General features: G+C 44.4%; 2 protein-coding genes across 2 annotated transcripts in view; one reads left to right on the forward strand and one right to left on the reverse strand.

The window, feature by feature from the left end:
* Positions 1-6,819, forward strand: part of GRPEL1 (GrpE like 1, mitochondrial) — a 7,096-nt gene extending 277 nt beyond the window's left edge. Inside the window, exons 2-4 of the mRNA XM_019526345.1 lie at positions 1,114-1,279; positions 3,976-4,057; positions 5,692-6,819. Coding sequence (XP_019381890.1) covers positions 1,114-1,279; positions 3,976-4,057; positions 5,692-6,038 — 595 coding nt within the window. The 3' untranslated portion in view covers positions 6,039-6,819. The remainder of the gene's footprint in view (positions 1-1,113; positions 1,280-3,975; positions 4,058-5,691) is intronic.
* Positions 6,820-7,711: 892 nt separating this feature from the next.
* Positions 7,712-18,047, reverse strand: TADA2B (transcriptional adaptor 2B). Its single transcript, XM_019526344.1, has 2 exons — positions 17,771-18,047; positions 7,712-14,531 (listed from the first exon to the last, which is right to left on the reverse strand). Exons 1-2 carry the CDS (start codon positions 18,038-18,040, stop codon positions 13,539-13,541), a joined length of 1,263 nt encoding a protein of 420 aa, XP_019381889.1. The 5' UTR covers positions 18,041-18,047; the 3' UTR covers positions 7,712-13,538.
* Positions 18,048-18,172: the final 125 nt, after the last annotated feature.

Below are 18,172 nucleotides of genomic sequence, written 5' to 3' on the forward strand. Positions count from 1 at the left end.
CTCCGGCGCGGCTGGGCCCGGCCGGGGGCGGGGAAGGTGATCTGGCCACTTTAGGCCTCCGAGACTGCCTCCATCTCGGGGTCACTGAATCCAGGGGCCTGCTGTCGGGGCGCTCGGCGGGGCCGGGTCTCGTCACGAGGGTTTCGAGGCGAGTCCATTGCTGCTCGTGTCCGGCCCCTGCCACCGGCCGGCAGTTACTCCAAATGTCCAGGAGGAAAGTAGAGCCTGAGGTGTTGCAGACTGTTGCGTCATTGGCGTTGTCACGGGTCGGTTTCCTAATCTAGTCTCGCAGGAAGGCGGGCCTGGTTTATCCTTCAGGCCACGTGGGATTTCCCCCAATCCACTTCAGGCATTTTCAGGTCTGATCACAGGAATTTCGAGGCTGCGGTGGCAGCTGTGCAGTTTACAGGTTGCCTGCTAGAAACAATGAAGCTGACGTCTCAAGGGTTTTGGTCCAGGTCTTTCTTACTCAATTTTAACACGTTTGGAAATAGGTTTTTTTTTTTTAATCAAAAATAAAAATCAAACAAAAATACATGAGGATTTCTGGCTGGGAATGAACTGCTGCTTGTTTTTCTTCCAAAAGTTTCATAGATTTCATAGACATTAGGGCTGGAAGGGACCTCGTGAGATCATCAGGTCCAGCCCCCTGCCCGAGGAGCAGGAAGTCAGCTGGGGTCCAGTGTGCTGGCAACTTCATGGCTGGGACACACAATTGCAAGATTCGCTCGTGCTTCCCAGATGAGGATTGTTTGGAGGAACTGGAGGACAAAGGGACTAGACTGACTTGTACGCGTCTTCTGCTTTGGGGGCTGGAAGACTGCAGGGACTGCTGTGGCCAGCACCCTGTTTTACAATGTATGCAGAGATGCCTTCAGCTACAAACTACTGCTTAAGGCTTAGTCATGCCAATGTTTGAAATGTGGTACTACTTGTAAATAAGGCATGTGCGTAAGGCTGCAGGCAGAGCAGGGCCTCGGATACATGTATAATTCGTTATTGCTTTAGAGTGGGGGTTTCTCTTATTGGCAAATAGCAAATCAAGGGTTCGTTATGTCCAGTAACCACAACCCTGTCTTCCAAGATTAATATAATTTTGAATGTTTATTTTAGGACTTCACGGTTCCTTTGTACAGCCACACAACAGAAAAGTACTAGCCAAAACTTAGAAGAGGACCAGAGTCAGAACCAAAATGCACAGAAGACTGAACCCACCCCTGCTGAGAAGACACTAGTAGAAGATAAAGTCAAATTGGAAGAGCAACTAAAAGACATGACAGTAAGGGGCTTTTGGTGTGCATGCATTTCATAGTTACGTAGTGCTTAGGGTCAGAAGGGACCTAAACAGATCATCAGGTCCAACCCCCTGCCCTGGGCAGGAACTGGGTCATAACAACCTAGCCAAATATCTGTCCAGCCTCCTCTTAAAGACCCACAAGGTAGGAGAGAGCACCACCTCCCTTGGGAGTCCATTCTGGAATCTGGCAGCCCTAACTGTAAAGTAATGTCTCCTGACGTCCAGCCTGAACCGTCTCTCCTAACAATTTGTGGGCGTTATTCCTAGTAACCCTTGGTGGTGCCTGAGGGAACACTTGTAAAAAGTAATGTTTAAGAACCATGTGGGCTGTGCAGAAGCTTGGTAAACTTATAATAATTGTCTGATTAATGAATTGCAGGCTGGATTTATTATTGGCGTTATGCCTTTCAGTTTTGGGCTAGGTCCAAACAGATCTGGGGGGAATTAAAGCACCTAAATATCAAATTATGATCCAAAACACACCCATGCTTCATGCTCCCTGAATCCCAGAGACACCTAATGTTTTTTGCTCTGTGCATGCTCTCCCAGGCTCAGGAACTGGGCATGTATGTCAGCTGGAGCTTGACTGAGATGCAGTCACTAGTTCTGCCCCCCAGCTAAGCTCCCTGAAAGGTGTGACTCAACAGTACTATGTTCTAATAATGCCCTAACACTGACAGAATTGGGCTTCCTACAAAATAAAGTAGCAGCTGCAGCCTTCTTTGAAAGGCCATGGAGGAAGGGTGCCCAGCTTTTCTATAACAGCCCACTAATGACAGCATTTCTCTGGGAAATGGGAAACTTGGTTTGAAACCCACAACTCCAGACCCTCTGGTGAGTGCCCTACACCACTACACTGGAGTCATGCTTCTTCTGTGGCCCAAAACATGTTGCGTTCTTTGTCACGGAACGGTTCAGATTGAGCAGGAGGGGGTTTAGAGTAGTTAGGCTACTCTCATGATGTGGGAGATATGGGCTTGTACCTATTGGGCTGAGGAGGAAACTGAACCAAGATATCCTGCTTCCTGGGTGACTACAGCACAGTCGCATCTTATGCGGGGGTTACGTTCCGAAGTCAGCGCGTATAGTTGAAATCGCTGGGCTTCGGCAACAAGCAACCCGTGTGTGCAGTGCAACAGCTGCACCTTCCGCGCGTACTCCTTGCCCCTCGTCCTCTGCTGCCTTGTCCCACCAGGACAGTCAGCTGAGCGTGAGCCCTCCAGCCATGCCAGCGCGTGCAGGCAGTAAGTACCACGCGGCGCCGCACTACGTGCCATGCCCCGGACGGCACCCGGCGGCCAGCCCCAGCAGCTGAGTGCGTATAACTGAATTTGTGTAAGTTAAATACGCGTATGATGTGACTGTACCGTACTCTGTTTAGCTGTTGTATACTCTGTCTGCTCCTCTTCTGGTAGCCGTATTTAAAAGTGATCTCTACTCACTCCTTTGAATGAAAGAGGCTGTTGCCCCTGGCTCTTAGGGTTAAGATAACTTTGGAGAAGAAAGGCCTGTAGTTGTGGACAGAGGCATGTTCCCAATATTGAGTAAGGTACCAAAGCTCCAGAGGTGGGTGAAATAGTGTGCAAGCCTGTCCCTGACATTGTATACTCTACTGGCTATATAAGCCATCTCCCTGCTCAGTGCATTGGCTATTTTGAAAGTGTAGTTCAGAAGGAGTTTCATTGCCTAAGGCAGGCTTCTAAATTCTGCTCCAGGAGCCAGGCATTTGCGTGTCTGAAGGGTTGGGGCTGCACCACCTAAGTACTTTATCGGATCTGATCTTTAGTCCATTTGCAGAACTTGGTTATCTTGCTGGGAACAAACTGCTAATAGGTTTAAGGAGATTAAACTCTGGAGTTAAACCCAGCAATTTACAGAACCTCAGTAAAACTGGAGGGTACTGAAGGGTGTGAAGAAGAGGGATGGCCTGGTGGGTAAAAAGAAAAGCTGGCTCTTAGGGTAAAAATCTGGGTCTTAGGTGACCATGGAGAAGTCACTTTTTTTTCTCTGCCACAGTTTCCTAACTATAAAAATGGGATAAAACTCTTCACTGTTTATCTTGAGGATAAATCCACTACACGTATCTCAATAAAATGTGGTGGAGCATTTTTTTTTTTTTTCCAGAAACCTGAGGCCTGGGAATGCAATCCTTTGTCTTATTTTCCATTATCTTTACCTGTGTCTTGGATGAATGGAATTCTTGGCCTTTTACTATTTTGATTTGCTAGTGATGCAAAAAGACAGTGCAGGGAGTACCAGTTTGATATACAAAGTCCCACTAGAAGCACAAGGGGATTAGGGGAGATGGCACATTTGACTTTCCCATGCTTTACATCCCTAGAGAGCACACAAACCCTCAAATGAATTCTTGCCTGGAAAGTCTTGAATCACCTTCTCACTCTGGACACTTAAGTAAATTGCTTAATCCTCCCTCCCTGTTTTTCACCTCTTAACGAGGCCAATACTTGCCTAATCCTTGTGAGGATTAGCCTTCATAGCCTCATTTGATGATAAATTGGTTTTGAATCTGACTCTGAAACCTATTGTCAGTAAGCATTACTTTGTTAAATTGCTGTTGGGGATTAAAATTACTAGAATGGGAGCCCATTAAATTAATGGCAAGCAACACGGAGACTGTATGAGAATCCCTTCTGCAATGTGTTTTATTTCTTCCTCAGGATAAGTATAAGAGAGCTCTGGCAGACACTGAAAACTTAAGGCAAAGAAGCCAGAAACTGGTAGAAGAGGCCAAGTTGTATGGTAGGTGGAGACTTCCTAGTTGTGCTCCTGTATTGTGAAAACGCAGTGATGCTAATATGAAAGCCAAAGCTTATGTGCAGAGTGCCCTTAAGGATTAGTCCATCTTGGACCAATTGTGCCTTCCGTGTTGGAGGACTGTGAATGGGTGTGAGATTTGTATTCAGCTGTGTTAAAGACATTGCATTTTTATGCACGTGAGGAATTTCATGAAACATTAGAAACTGCTTTCTGTCTGAGGTTTTCCAAAGACTTCCAGCCACACAAGACTGCATAATGCTTACCAGACACCTGCACATATGTAAAATATCTTCCAAATTGTATCTGTACTTGCTGGATTTATAATGGGTTATCTGTATGGAAGTGGGAAAGTCTTGGTGTAGCTGGCACCCTGAACTTTGCCCCTCTCCTCCATGTCACCTCACACTTGACTGAAAAGAGCAGGAAACCACAAGTATCTGAAACATGCTTTCCTCCCGAATTTTAAGATTTTTAAAAAAAATTTGAAACACTTTAAATTTGAGGGCCTGATTAATTTTTTTCCCCTGACTATGTATGCCTGAGGTTTTAAAATGCGACAACACTGGCTCTTTCATTGTTTTAACCCTAAACTAGGGGAAAAATGAAATAATTATGTGCTAACACCATACTGTGCTCTAATGTCAATTCTGGACAATCCAGTCAATGCTGAATTTTTTTCAGGGTGCTGGTTGCATAAGGCTATCGTAGACATTGAGGAGTGCTAGAGGCACTTTATTTTTAAGAATTAGGCCACTTATTTAGATGTCTGGTAGTTCGTGTGACCATTCTGGTCAAACTATATTAGTAGTACTTAACTTCTGAAAACAGTGTGCAAAACAGAAGTGGTATTGTTTGTAAATACTGCAGTAGCAAAAGAGAGCACCGTATGGTGTCAGTGCATAATAATTTCATTTTGTTTCCTAGGTTAGGGCTGAGAGAATGAGAGAGACAATGTTGCCACATCTTAAATCATTAACTTTACAGTTAGTCTGAAAATAGAGTCACTTGTTTAGACTGTGAAAAAGCAAGCCTAAGTTCAAGAGCATTCAAGATACTTGTAAAATGCTAATGAACACTGAGCACTTTGATTAGAAATTCACTTTTCACAACCATGTATCTAGTATGGCTCTCAACCCAGTATATCTCTGCTCCTAGACTAGGACTCTTCTTATTGCAATAGCATCTAAGGTTCACGTAAATTCTAACAACAGCTTGAGGGAAAGAAAACAGTAATTAGTGGTGTGGCATGGTATCAAGAGATTACAGGAAGTGGGTGACAAAATCCTCAAACTTGAAGGAGTTTTACCTTATTTGCAGGAAGGATTATGTCTTCTCGAACAAGCTAACATGATGTTTGGACTACGACCAAAAGAGGTTGGACAGGTGCATTAAGAGCATAAATAAGTTTGGCCACCATCAGGTTGATGTTACACTTTTGTTATAGCTACTTTCTTGTTACAAATCTCTCCCCCATGGTGGTCTGAAAAAGCTGCACAAACTAAAACTTTCTCCACAACTGTTACAAGTATAACAGGCTTTCAAAAAGATGTGTCCTTTAAAGTGGACAGAGTCCCTTTTTAAGAAGAATTAATTTGATTTTCTTCATTTCTTTCTAGGGATTCAGGGATTCTGCAAGGACTTACTAGAGGTTGCTGACATTTTGGGAAAAGCAACTGAAAGTGTTCCAGAAGAGGAACTCAGAGATGAAAACCCTCACCTGAAGAGCCTGTATGAAGGTCTTGTCATGACAGAAGCACAGATTCAGAAGGTGTTCAAAAAGCATGGCCTGCTCAAACTGAATCCTGTTGGAGCCAAGTTTGATCCCTATGAGCATGAAGCATTGTTTCATGCTCCTGTGGAAGGAAAGGAGCCTGGCACCATTGCATTAGTATCAAAGGTTGGCTATAAGCTGCATGGGCGCACCCTGAGGCCTGCCTTGGTAGGTGTCGTAAAGGGACCTTAGCTGCTTAATTGGTAGACATTTAAAAATGCCATACAACTATTAAATAGATGGATAGTTTTCTTCCTCTGCATCTTCTCATCCCTGTACTTTGTGGAAGGCTTACAATTGGCCAGTTGAGTTGCTACGGTGAAAAACAAAGTAAATGTTATAGATTAAGTCACTTAATGGACTATAAATAATTTGAAGGGCCTACAAAGAACATTTTAGATTACATTTCATACTTCAGGGGAGAGCCTACAAGAGCCATTATGTCACCTTGCATTTTGGATATATCTTATCTGTTATAATTGTAGCCGCTGAAAGTGTGTTAATGACAAACAAAATGTATCCACAGAAAGAGTCAGAGCACTACTTATAGTGAAAGCAGCCTTCAGACTCTCTGCACCTTCTTTTGTATTGTATTTCCTAATATTGAAGTAGGCACCAGCTCTCTGCAAGTGTCCATCAACTTCCATGAGTCAGCGATGTTCATCTACTACTGTCTCTGCTGGTCAGGAACTATTTCTCTGTATTGTCTCATATTCCACGAGTGGGTTGGTTTCTCTTAACAGCAGACAATGCAACCTTTTGAGAAATCTCATCTATTTAGAAGATGGTAAATAAAATGCAGTGGATACCGGACTCCCTCTGTGGCCTTTATTCAACTCTTCATATTCTGTAGGAATTAAACTCTACTCAAGAGAACCATTAATATTTGTATGGCATTGAAGCAGATAAAAATAATTTATCCAGTCTCTGGATTTTTGATTTAATACAATATAAATTAGTTTAAACAATCTTATGCTGTTCTTGTAATTTTAAAGTTCACAGTCAATTTGTTGTGCTGTTTTATTTGCAACTACTTGGAAGGTCACAATTGCAAACTGACAAAGATTCAGTATTTAAAAGTAAGTCTGGCACCTGTTCCTCTCTTTTTTTAATAATATGAATGCATTATCTGTACTAATCACTGTTGTTAAAAAGTAACTGGATCAAACAAACAAAAGACCTGCTCCATTTACATTCCTTAGTAAAATTTGCTGTCCCATAACACTAAGTTTCTAGCAAAAACCATACAGAGCTGGTTAACTTCTGTTATTTAAGGCAGGGGCAGGCAATTATTTTGGGCAGAAGGCCCCTTACTGAGTTTTTGGCAAGCCATCGAGGGCCACATGACAGGCAGCCAGGGGTAGATAAATATTAATATTCTAAATTTTTTAGGGGCCCCCGTGGGCCAGATAGAATGGCCTAGTGGGCCACATTTTGCCCACCCCTGCTTTAAGGTCTGCCAACTTCTGAGTGGCTGGGGCTGCCAGCTCCATTCTCCTTACCCCCACCATACAATATATGGGTTATATGCTGTGTCATGTGGACCTCTCCTGAGCCATACAGTGCTTCCCATTTGGGGGCTGGACTCAATGATCTTCTGAGGTCCCTTCCAGCCCTAATGTCTAAAATCCTATGTGGGGGCCTTGGGTCCCCCCCAGGACCAGAAGGCAGCAAAAGCTAGAGGTGGGAAGAGGAGCCTGGAGTTCCTAGCAGCAGTGCCAGAAAAACACTGCTGGGGCAGTGGCACAGATCGGGAACCTGGCAGTTAGGCATCTCTAGTTTATGTAATAGCTTCACTATGCCAGATTGGAAACAGGATCAGCAGCATCTTATAAACAGAATATTTATTTAGTTCTTGCTTGTGCTATTTGTGCACCTGTAAAATGTTAGCTTGTTGAACAGCTGATAAGAATGCAGCCATTATGCTGTAGAATGGGGCAGCCAACCTGTAGGATGGGCATCATCTGTAAGGCAGGCAGTATAGTGGCAGATACAGAGAGCACAGGATAGGAAGCTGAAGGCAAAGCATCAGATCAGGGAAGGGACTGGAGTGTCATCTGAGGAGGGCATGGGACTAATTGGTGGTGCACTTGCCAAAAAGGCTGGTCCCCACTGCTATAGAACAGATCTCCCCTCAAGCCCAAAACCTCTTCAGTTTCCATCTCTGGTAAAACCTTTAGACACTAACAGGAGTAGTTAGGACAAAGTTGAATGCTCTTAGTCTTTTCTCCATTTCCAATATTTGGTCTTGGATTGAGGTATGAAGATGTTGCCTTTAATTTTTATTTAGTAGCTTATTACTGGATTACCAAAAGAGTGTTGAGCAAATACCTACCTCAAGCGCTAGTGGCAGAGGATAATTAAAACTGGGTGGTTCAGCTCATGATGGGCACTACTGCATGTTACTTCAGGCCCTTATCTAGTTGAATTGCAATAGCAAAGATGTTCCCCACTTGCCTTATTGTTGCTTGTTTGGTTTTCAACTATCCAATTTAAAAAATAAAACCGAGACGACTTTATTTTTGGAAGAGGAAAGGTAGAAAGCTTGCTTTCTTTTTGTTACTGCTGTTAGCCAACAGATGCTGTCACTTCTAGCTGTTCAGTAAATAAATCATCATTAGGGGGTTGTATACTTGTTCTGGTGTCTTTCCTGGCTGAAGACATTTACCACTCTAGAGAATATAGCATTGGTAAAAACAAAATGAAGGACATATTTTATAACAGCATGTCAGAATTTTAACAGTAAAAATATTAAGATGACTTTCACAGCTCTGTATCAAGTTCCCAAGAAAGTACACATTTGGCTTTGAGAATTTTATAAGGAGGCCTGAATTGGGATGGGAAGAACATGGTGGTAGATGCATGTTTCACCCATGTGTACTAAGAAATAACACAAAATAGGATTGCCAGGGCTTCTGCCAAGCCTAGATACTCACTTCTCTCTGGTAAGTTTTACTGGGCACCACTGGGTTCAGGTAGATGCAAGAACAATCATGTTTGCTTTATACAAATGGAAAGGTGTAAATATGAAGCTAGAGAAAATCATGGCAACTCCTGTGATTTGGATAGACTCTTTAGGACAAACAGAAGAGTTATCACTAAAATAAGATGCTACACGTAACAGAAGAGAAGATTGGCACCTTCTTACTCAGGAGACTCATGTTGTATGTCTCTTTCCAACTTACTCTACTTGAAGAATAGCTAAGGCAATGTTATTTCATTTTTAAGTATATTGACTTATCCTGTACTATAAAGAGAGCCAGTAGCTGAAGTGTACGTTCAACTCAAAGAGATGGAGAGCATTAATTATTACACTAGCAAAAAAGGAGAGCTCAAAGTTGTTCCTAGTTGAGAAAAGGTTATGGTTTGCGTTTTTTGAAGCTACTACTCTTTGTAACAAAGTTGTGTACATCCCTAAAGTAGCTGTTGTTTTATTGAGGCATCTGTCTGGGAGTACAAAACTAAGACAGGTGGGGGCTACTGGGGGAAAGAGACCCACCCAGGAAAGAAAGGCAGGGTGAACTTGCTAACATCTGGCACACTTCCACAAGGAGCAGTTCTGAAGTCTTATTTGACAGTAGTTAAAGCTAGTTCTGATACTTTTATTAAAGATACCAACACAGAACTCACATGGCAAAACAAAGCTTCAAGTTCCATATTGATATTCCCCTTGGGAACAGAATTTACACTTGCTTTCTTCTCCCTCAGAGAAACAGGCAACCAGATCTGATACAGAACAATTTCTGGAACTTGACTGTTTTTATTATATCACCCAAGTGGCTTGTGCCCTTCCTCCCCCAGAGAAAGAATTCACAGCACTTGCATTTCTAGGAATCCAAGCATCTCTCTTTAACACAGGCTACATCACTATTCAAATCAATAATTGAAAGAAACTTTATTAAATGTAAAAGATCAGCTGTATACAATGGGAAAACGTCTGTTAAAATGCTGTGTGCACACACCATGACCATTCATTAGTTTCTACATGATTGCAGCATAGGCAGTGGTGCATGTGGGGCAGCTGCACCAGTATATAATTTAAAGGAGGCTGATGTTCCCTTTATTAATAAAGGGAAATCTGATGAACTAAGTATGCTCATCAGGCATCTTCCTTCACAGTATTTTAAAACGGTTATAGCTTAAAAGCAGCTGGGGCACATGCAAAAAGCATCTTGTAAGAACTTCAGTAAACCAAAAGGTAAAGTAAAGCCAGTTACAAGTACAAAGAAATTTGCTGCAGCAGCCACACAAAAGGATAATGGCAGAGTGCTTAGCTTGTATCGATTCACAAGGCAGTTTATGAGCAGTGACTCATGCAGGCCCACTATGACTGTTCCAGCACTTTGCTAGGACATTAACAGAAGTGGCAAAAGTTGTTTTTTTTTTTATTCCAGCACACTACAGTTACAAGCCTTCCAGCAGCAAGAAGGGTTAAAAAAAAAAAAAAAAAAAAAAAAAAAAATCAATTAGTACACACTTGCAGAAGGAAGGGGAATGCTCCCTTGTTATTGCACAAGCTGCTATTTTTTGTAAGGCTTCATTGGGACTGGATTGATCAGAGGAGCATGGTTCAAGTAGGCATCACCACCTCTGCTTGCAACACCAGGTCAGGCTGCACCACCTTCTTGACTCACTTGAACTCAATCAGGAGATCTCCAGTGGGCAAATCAAGTACATTTAAAGTGTGTAAAAACAGTTGCCTTCATCATAAAGTTAGCAACATGTACATCAAGATGTTAATATAGCACATGAGAAGTAGTACAGATAAATACAGGGTAGGAACTCTTTTTGCCACATTATTTTCATTTCCCCTGCAAGCAGGAGAAGCAGCATAGTTTCAATCAGTTGCTGAGATTAGGGTAACTGTGCCTCAATGTTAAAAAAGTGAGAGGAGCTCAGTCATACAAAGAACACTTGGAATAACTGACCAGTTCCATGAGACCACACAGAACTGTATTTCCTCTTAGTGCAAGTCAAAGGAGAGCTGACACTGAGACACTGCTTCTAAGGAAGCCCTTTTTAGATGATTCACTGAAGCAAATGCTCTTGCTCCTTAAATTTGCTTGCAAGGTTAAAATAAATATTGATATCCATCATTTCATACATTAAAAATACTTTATTTTACATTCATTCTGATGTTCAATAAGTTATGTCTAGCACCAAAGAAAACGTCTTTTGGAAGGGCTGAGGAATTAAGAAACTACAAAGTGTTAATGCAGAAGAGTCGATTTATACAATGTTTAAATGACTCGCAGCAGTGCCTAGAAGTCTGATTCCTTTAAGTTATCCATCAGATGGGCTTTAGAGTATTGCTTCAGTTAAACCCACTACTAGTGCCAGAGCACCTTGGAAGTATAAAAATTATATAGATTTAAAAACTTACATGAAGTACTCAAGGACTTACACTGAGGGTTCTGAATACTTAATGCAAGATTGGTGGTTTGGCACCCAGGTAACAGGCTGGGGGAAAGAACTAACCATGTAACTCCAGTGCTGTGTTTCAGGATAGAGAGTGCTTGAAATGTCCTCCCTTTTCCCTAGGAATAGGACATAGGAACTTGGTATGGTTTCTGGTACTGATCTTCTCACGTATTCTTTGCCCAGGGGATGAAGGCTTTTCTTAAAGCCGCTAAGCAAGCTGCAGTCAATCAAACTGCTGCTGGAAGAGTGAGAGAGAAGATTTTGTTCTAAATATTTTACAGACCATTTTACAGTTAAGCCAAACACAACCTTCCACAGCTGAGGATGTGGCCCTTGCTGTTCTGCAAGAATGTCCTATCACAAGCTGAGAAGACAAAGGCACCATTATTTTTCTTGAAATGCTGACTTTATACTTGTACCCTTTCCATATTCAAACCCAGGTAATGCTGTATTGGTAATACTGTACCCTGACAACTAACAATGCCCAGAATTACACCTGTGCTGTATTATGAAGTCTGATGGTTACTTCACACACCTCTGCATGAAATGCCACAAGATATTTTGACTGATTAGAAAACCTGTGTGTGCAATGAAATGCCACTTCTCAGACCACCTGCCTTCCAAAGGCATCAAGTCAGCCGACTGTTCAGGGCCACCCAGGAAATAAAGCCACAAGGAGCTGTAAAAGAGATGACCAGCACATGATATCCCTGCAAAGTTCAGGGAAATCCAACTGTCATCAAGTTGCTGGTGTAGTCAAGCAAACTCCAACATACAAGTTTAAGAGTACAAATCCTGCTGCTGATCTCTCTTGGAACTTGACCTATGGGAATAACCTTTTGTTGATTGAGTACACGTAATCTACTAGTTAGGGAGAAAAAAACTGGGCTACTTACAAACACCTCGCTCAATTTGAAGCCCTTTAAAAAAAAAAAAGCCATCAACAGAACCCAAGGCTATTAAGCTGGTAAAGTCACATTCAGTGACATTGCATTAAAGCGGCTCAGATACAGAATTCTGCTATCAACTACAGTGAAGATCTTCAGAGAATTTTAAGCTAAGTCTGTTCGAAAGCAATTGCAATGTAAAGCCTCTAATAGCTCAGTCACAGTTTCATGTTTTGAGACAGCTTTAGCCACACACTATGAAATAATTCCACAGTTTATGATCACAATGGTCTGCAACAGAATTATATGACAAAGATTCAGTTTGGAAAATATCTCTCTGGACCAGTTAGGATCCAAAGAGGAGGCAGGGTAGAAAGGTAAAAGTGGACTCTTTCCACTCATGGAGTTGCCTGGACAGCAAAGCACCTATTTAACTCCTGCCCAAGGCTCACAGTAGCTTCATTGAGATCAGGTGTTGACAAGGTCCTGAAGCAGTGCACTCCACTCTCCTTGCTAATACCGCCTTTCTGGACAGCCATATCCACTCAAGTAGTTCAAATCCCGAGGTTTCCATTTGCAGAACAGTGGATAGCGTAGCTGCTTTGTAACCCTGCAACTTTGCAACTGCAGTGGCCAACAGTCAATGCCAAGAGAAACCCTGGAATTAGTCTGCTGAGGAACATGAAGGCTGTTCATCAACAAAACAAGTGACCAGAGGCAACTTATCTACCACATTTGTACTTACCCAATCCCCGTTCTTGGGTCATCTAACTTCCCTGCTTTTTCTTCACATCCTGACACCACTTTGCTACAATACAGGCCCTGGTTAATGAGGAAGAAGGTGCTGGAAGCAAAGCAACGTTCACAAAACTCCAAGCTTTAAATGTTCTGTGCTTCAGAGCAGAAGATTTTTGCAAGTGTCACTTTGCTGCCAGCACTCTGAGGGGAGTGCAACACAAGAAGACAGACTCCCACTAGGTGGGATGTCCCCCCTCCCGCCCCAAGAAGAGTGGGTGCTGCACCAGCAATCCTTTTGGCCAACAATAAGGAGTAAACAGCTATACCAGGCTTGGTCTAAACCCATGAGAAAAGATCCATTTCAACAGTGTACCAAAACCAGTTAGATCTGATGTACTCATCTACTGTCCATATTTAAAGGGCAAATCTTTCTTCTTAAAGTACTGACTTTAAGATCACACAAGGAGTTACAGGTTAGTATTTTCCATGATCCATTGCAAAGAGTCCCTCTAGACCGAGAGCTGTGAATACTCAGGTTTTACAGGAGAAATCAAATCCTGGGGAAAGCGAAAGAAAGTAATGGAGTCCTGTAGCCCGCAGTGAGCCTTTTGTTCATGGGGACGGGGGCGTTCAGTTCAGACAGGTTTTATGAGGCGTCCCTGGATATCCAACCACTTTCTGTTAGAAAGTTTAAAATCCTTTTCTTTAGTACCTTATCTAGGTTACTGGGAAGGCGACTTTTTGAAGGAATTCCTTGTCTTTTTTGAAGATGGTCTTTAATTATTATAGTTTTCACAGTCACATAACGTGCTGGACTCAGATTCAAAGAGCTGCAGAGCACCTTCTCTCTGTCCGACAAGAGTTCAAAGTCCGGCAGGTTTTCAATTGCAGCAAATTCACCATCTTTGCCGTCTTCCTTTCCTCTCTTGGAACTGGCAATGTTTTTATTCTCCTTCCTTTTCTCTCGTTTGTGTCTAGCTGCCTCATACTCTGCTGACTCCTCCATCTTGGTGATCCCATTTCGACGGTAGCGCTGCAGCTCGCGAATCTTTGCTCGAAGTATCCTCTCCTTGTGCATGTTCTCAAAGAAGTCTTCAAACTCCTTACAGGACATGAACTGATACAGGGGCCTCAGTTTTAGCCTCAACTCCTTTTCTTCTTTTGTGATCTTGCGTTTTGGAGCCTTTTCCTTGTCCTTTTTATCCTTCCCCAGAAAGGCAGGAACCAAGTTATAATCTCGTGCAATATTTTTTCGCCGTTGTCTCTCCTTAAGCTTTCTTACATACATATCCACATGAGCTCTTTTTAATTCTATTTCCACATCATCATCATCATAGTTCACCGAAAGGCCACTGATCAGAGTCTCAGCATCTTGGTCGTACTCAATCTCATAGTCATCCCGAAGTGGCATGTACCCCAGCTGCTGCTGCTCTGCCACTGATATGTCCAAAGGTGGGAGAGGGGTGGTCAAGCTAGGAGAAAGTGGGCCACCGCTGGGGCAAGTGTGATCAGTCACTCTGTTGGGGATGGTGTCAGGGATGCAGGCTTTTCCAAGGTTACCATGGATATACATGCTTACATAGTGTTCCATCACTTCCTGGGGAGTTCGGGATGCTCCAACATGAGCAGCCATATCCTCCTAGAAAAAGAATAAAGTCAGAGATTACTGATGGTCTGGATCATTTCTGAGTTATGCTCAGTGTCACGGACGAGACCTGCATTATCCACACAAACATCCAGCTTTAGATGGCAAAACTACCCAAACTCTTATAATTTTTTTAAGTTTCCTCCTACACAAGTAAGCAAAAATTTTCATAAGCATATGCAGACAGATAATTCACTTATCATTCAAAGAACTGTTGTGTCAACATTTGGAGATCAAAGTCGAGAATTAAAATATAAACAGGCATTTTACTCCAAACGTAGTACTCCCTGCAGACTCAGAACCAATAACCCCAAACGTAATTTTGGTTTTGCTCAATTGGTTATAAATACATTTTTATAAAAAGACACAGGTGAAGGGAGAGGGGAAATCAGTACTTAAAATTCTTTCACAAGAATATTTTTATTTAAGTAAATAACTACACTCAAAAGTAAGTATTTAAGGGGTTCTGGCTCTGTTATGTAGTAACAATTTAATGAAAGAGAGACATTTTTCTATACTGCACCTAAACAAGAAAAGAATTTGTTATTAGAGGGTAACAGGATGTTGAGAGGGCAAGAAATGACCTGACAAGAATAACGCACTGGAGAAAAACTCAGAATGTGGTAGCAACACAAAGAAAATAAGGAAGAAAGAATGGAGGACATTAGATGTGCAGCACCCCTCGGGTTTTTTGGGAGAGGATACATTTTTAAACTCAAATGTCTAAAAAAGTCAGATCCTGTTGTCAAAGCTCCTTGAAAAACTTAAAATCATCCCTCACTACAACTCCCCTTGCACTTGTATAACATGAATACATTAAGTCCTCACATCGTTTCTATTTTACCTAGTTCAGTTTTCTCCTCTTCTTTACATTAGAAGACAAGGCTAGACAACACACACCCAGACTGTCAGAGACTTGAACCCTGATCAGATTTTAGAAACAGGATATTGTTGTAACAGTTTTGTGTCTTCTTTAAGCAACAAATGGCTGACAAAAGCCTTCCAAGAACAAACAAACAATGATAAAACTTCCATTAGTAGGTATCTAAATTAAACGGAAGAGCTTTCAATGCCACAGTGCTGTGCTTGTATCTTAAATCAGCTAACACTGCATGGCATGTAGCTAGATCAGACTATATAGAAGGATGTTGCTCTGGCACTGCAGTCTTGTAGAGATGTCCCTCGCTCCCCTCCCCCACAACCCTGATCAACAATGAAACAGCTGACATCAACTTTGCAAGTGCCAACATCTTGAGTTAACATTTCCTGCACAGGAGCTGCTACTTTGTTTTTTGAAAACTCAGAAAGACAACAGGACATCCCATTCACTTGGTTTTCCTTCATCTGACATCACGTTCAGAAATACACAAAACCCTGTAGCAAAACACTTGAACCTTGTTTGCTGAGCTCCAAATAACTTCTTAAACACTGGCATTTTAAGAACTGACTCAAACATAAAACTGCAGAACAAAAAATCATCCACAGGTTGTATTATGTTAAATACGGTCAAGCAGGGACTACAGATTCTCATCCCATTACCTGGATTATCTTTAAATCCTATGGCTTTGCTGTTCCCACCATCTCCTTTACCTCTCTCAGCACTACCCGCTCTCCCTTCTTCTCCTCTGTCTTTAGATCACACGCAACCCTGATTTGGTTAGCCTAGGCACAACTACCCTGCCTTCTGCCCAACTTCAGGATAACATGCCTGATTACCCCTCACCTGAATGAGCTAGAAACCTAGAATTTTAGAAACCTAGCACTCCCCCACCTCTACCTCAGCATAAAGATCTTAGGCTCTGCCAAAGCTCAATCTCCTGAGCCAAGGTGGACACACAGCATTTCACTTCGGCATCACACCAACATCTGCTGCCCACCACAGCCAGAAAGCAGCTCACTACATGAACTGCACAGAGACATGAGCCTGGCGGCTGTCAAGAGAACAGATGCAAACAAAGCAGCAGCATGGACAGCACGGGCAGGCCGGAGGCATCAGAAAGAAGCATCCGACTTGGAAGCTGGGGCAAAGTCAGTACCTGACAACAAAGGCTCTGGTGCTGGAAATGGCCAAGCTTTCTGTAAGCCCTTATGGTGCAAGATGCAGGGGTGCGGTAGGGCAGGAAGGAGGCAGCAGCGTGGGGCAGCAGGGTCTGCAACACCATGGTGACAAGGACCAGGGACTTTGCCAAGAGGTTAAACAATAGATTGGTAGATGGTTTGGGTAGAATCAATCACAATCATGGAGTAGGGGTGGAAGGGACCTCCCCAGAGCTCATCTAGTGTAACCCTCTGCCTGAGGCACAACCATCCCTATCCAAAGTATCCCATACAATCTGTAATCTAAGCCTCGGGTCAGCAACATTTTTGGGCAGCATGCCACAAACCCTTTCTGGACTTGTAAGATGTTGGTGTGCCAGGAGCAGACGGCAGGAGAGCCGCAAGGGGTCCGATCCTTCTTACAGCAGGGCAATCCCAGTCCCTCCTCCACTGTCTGTCCTGAGATGCACATGCACTGCTGCTGGCACTGAGCTGGGCGGGAGCTCTGCAGACCCCAGTGCAGCTGCTTGCAGCCCCCCCACCGCCTGCCACGAGCAGCCTTGGCTCCACGGTGGGTGGCCCAGAACCCGGCCCAGCTGTGGCAGGCAGCTGAGAGACTGAAAGCAGCTGCCTGTGGAGCCCCAAACCAGGTGGTGCACGTGCACGTCGGGCTGGACAGTGGGGAAAGGGCTGGGGCTGCCACAAGAAGGATCAGGCCCCTTGCAGCTCCCCTACAGCCAGCCCCAAGGGCCAAGCAAAACGTGTTCACGTGCCGCACTGGCCACACACCGGGGCGGCCGACTCCTGCCTTAAGCTCCGCGTAACGCGGCCACCAGCCCAGGCACGCCACAGACCTGACATGCAGCACAGGCACCTGCCTTAGAGACCTACAAAAGAAGACTGGGCGCGCGCCTGGCTGGAGTTACGTGAGCCCAGCTGCCCAGAGCAGGGGAGCTGCACCTGATGATCCTGCCCTACACGTGTGCAGACTGGTGACAGTGGGCGCAAGTAAACCAGGGGAACCACCGACCGCTCCCGTGGAGGGCGACATCCCCCCCAGAGAAAGGGAGCGCCCTCCCGAGACCGGGAGCGATACCCCCCTGACTCCCCGAGGAAGAGGCCGTCTTAGGCTGGGCGGCCGCTCCCGCTCCCCTCCCGGGCGACGCTGCGGGAGCGGCTCCCGGCCGCGTCCTTACCCAGTTGCCGAAGCCGAACTGCTCGATGGCGTCGAGCAGCAGCTGCTCCTCCCGGCTGCTCCAGCCGCCCTCGGCCTCGGCGCCCCACAGCGTGAAGCGGCCGCCGTCCACCAGCTGGTAGCCGTGCCATCGGCGGTGCGGCCCGATCTCGGCGCCGGCCGAGAAGCAGTCCGGGCACAGCTCGATATCGGCGCACTCGGTGCAGCGGAAGCGCAGAGAGCTCACCTCGGCCAGGCAGTACACGCAGTACTTCTTCCCCAGCTCCGCCATCTTCCCCCGCCCCGTCCCACATTGCGCACGCGCCGCCCCGCCCCCACCAATGGTCGCGCGCCCCGGGGGCGGGGCCACGCCGCGGCCGCCCAATGAGCGCCAGGGGGGCCTGCTCCGCCCTCTCCAATCCCG

This window comes from Gavialis gangeticus, unplaced genomic scaffold (genome assembly GCF_001723915.1).
Source record: "Gavialis gangeticus isolate Ggan-Ray unplaced genomic scaffold, GavGan_comp1, whole genome shotgun sequence".
Lineage (NCBI taxonomy): Eukaryota > Metazoa > Chordata > Crocodylia > Gavialidae > Gavialis > Gavialis gangeticus.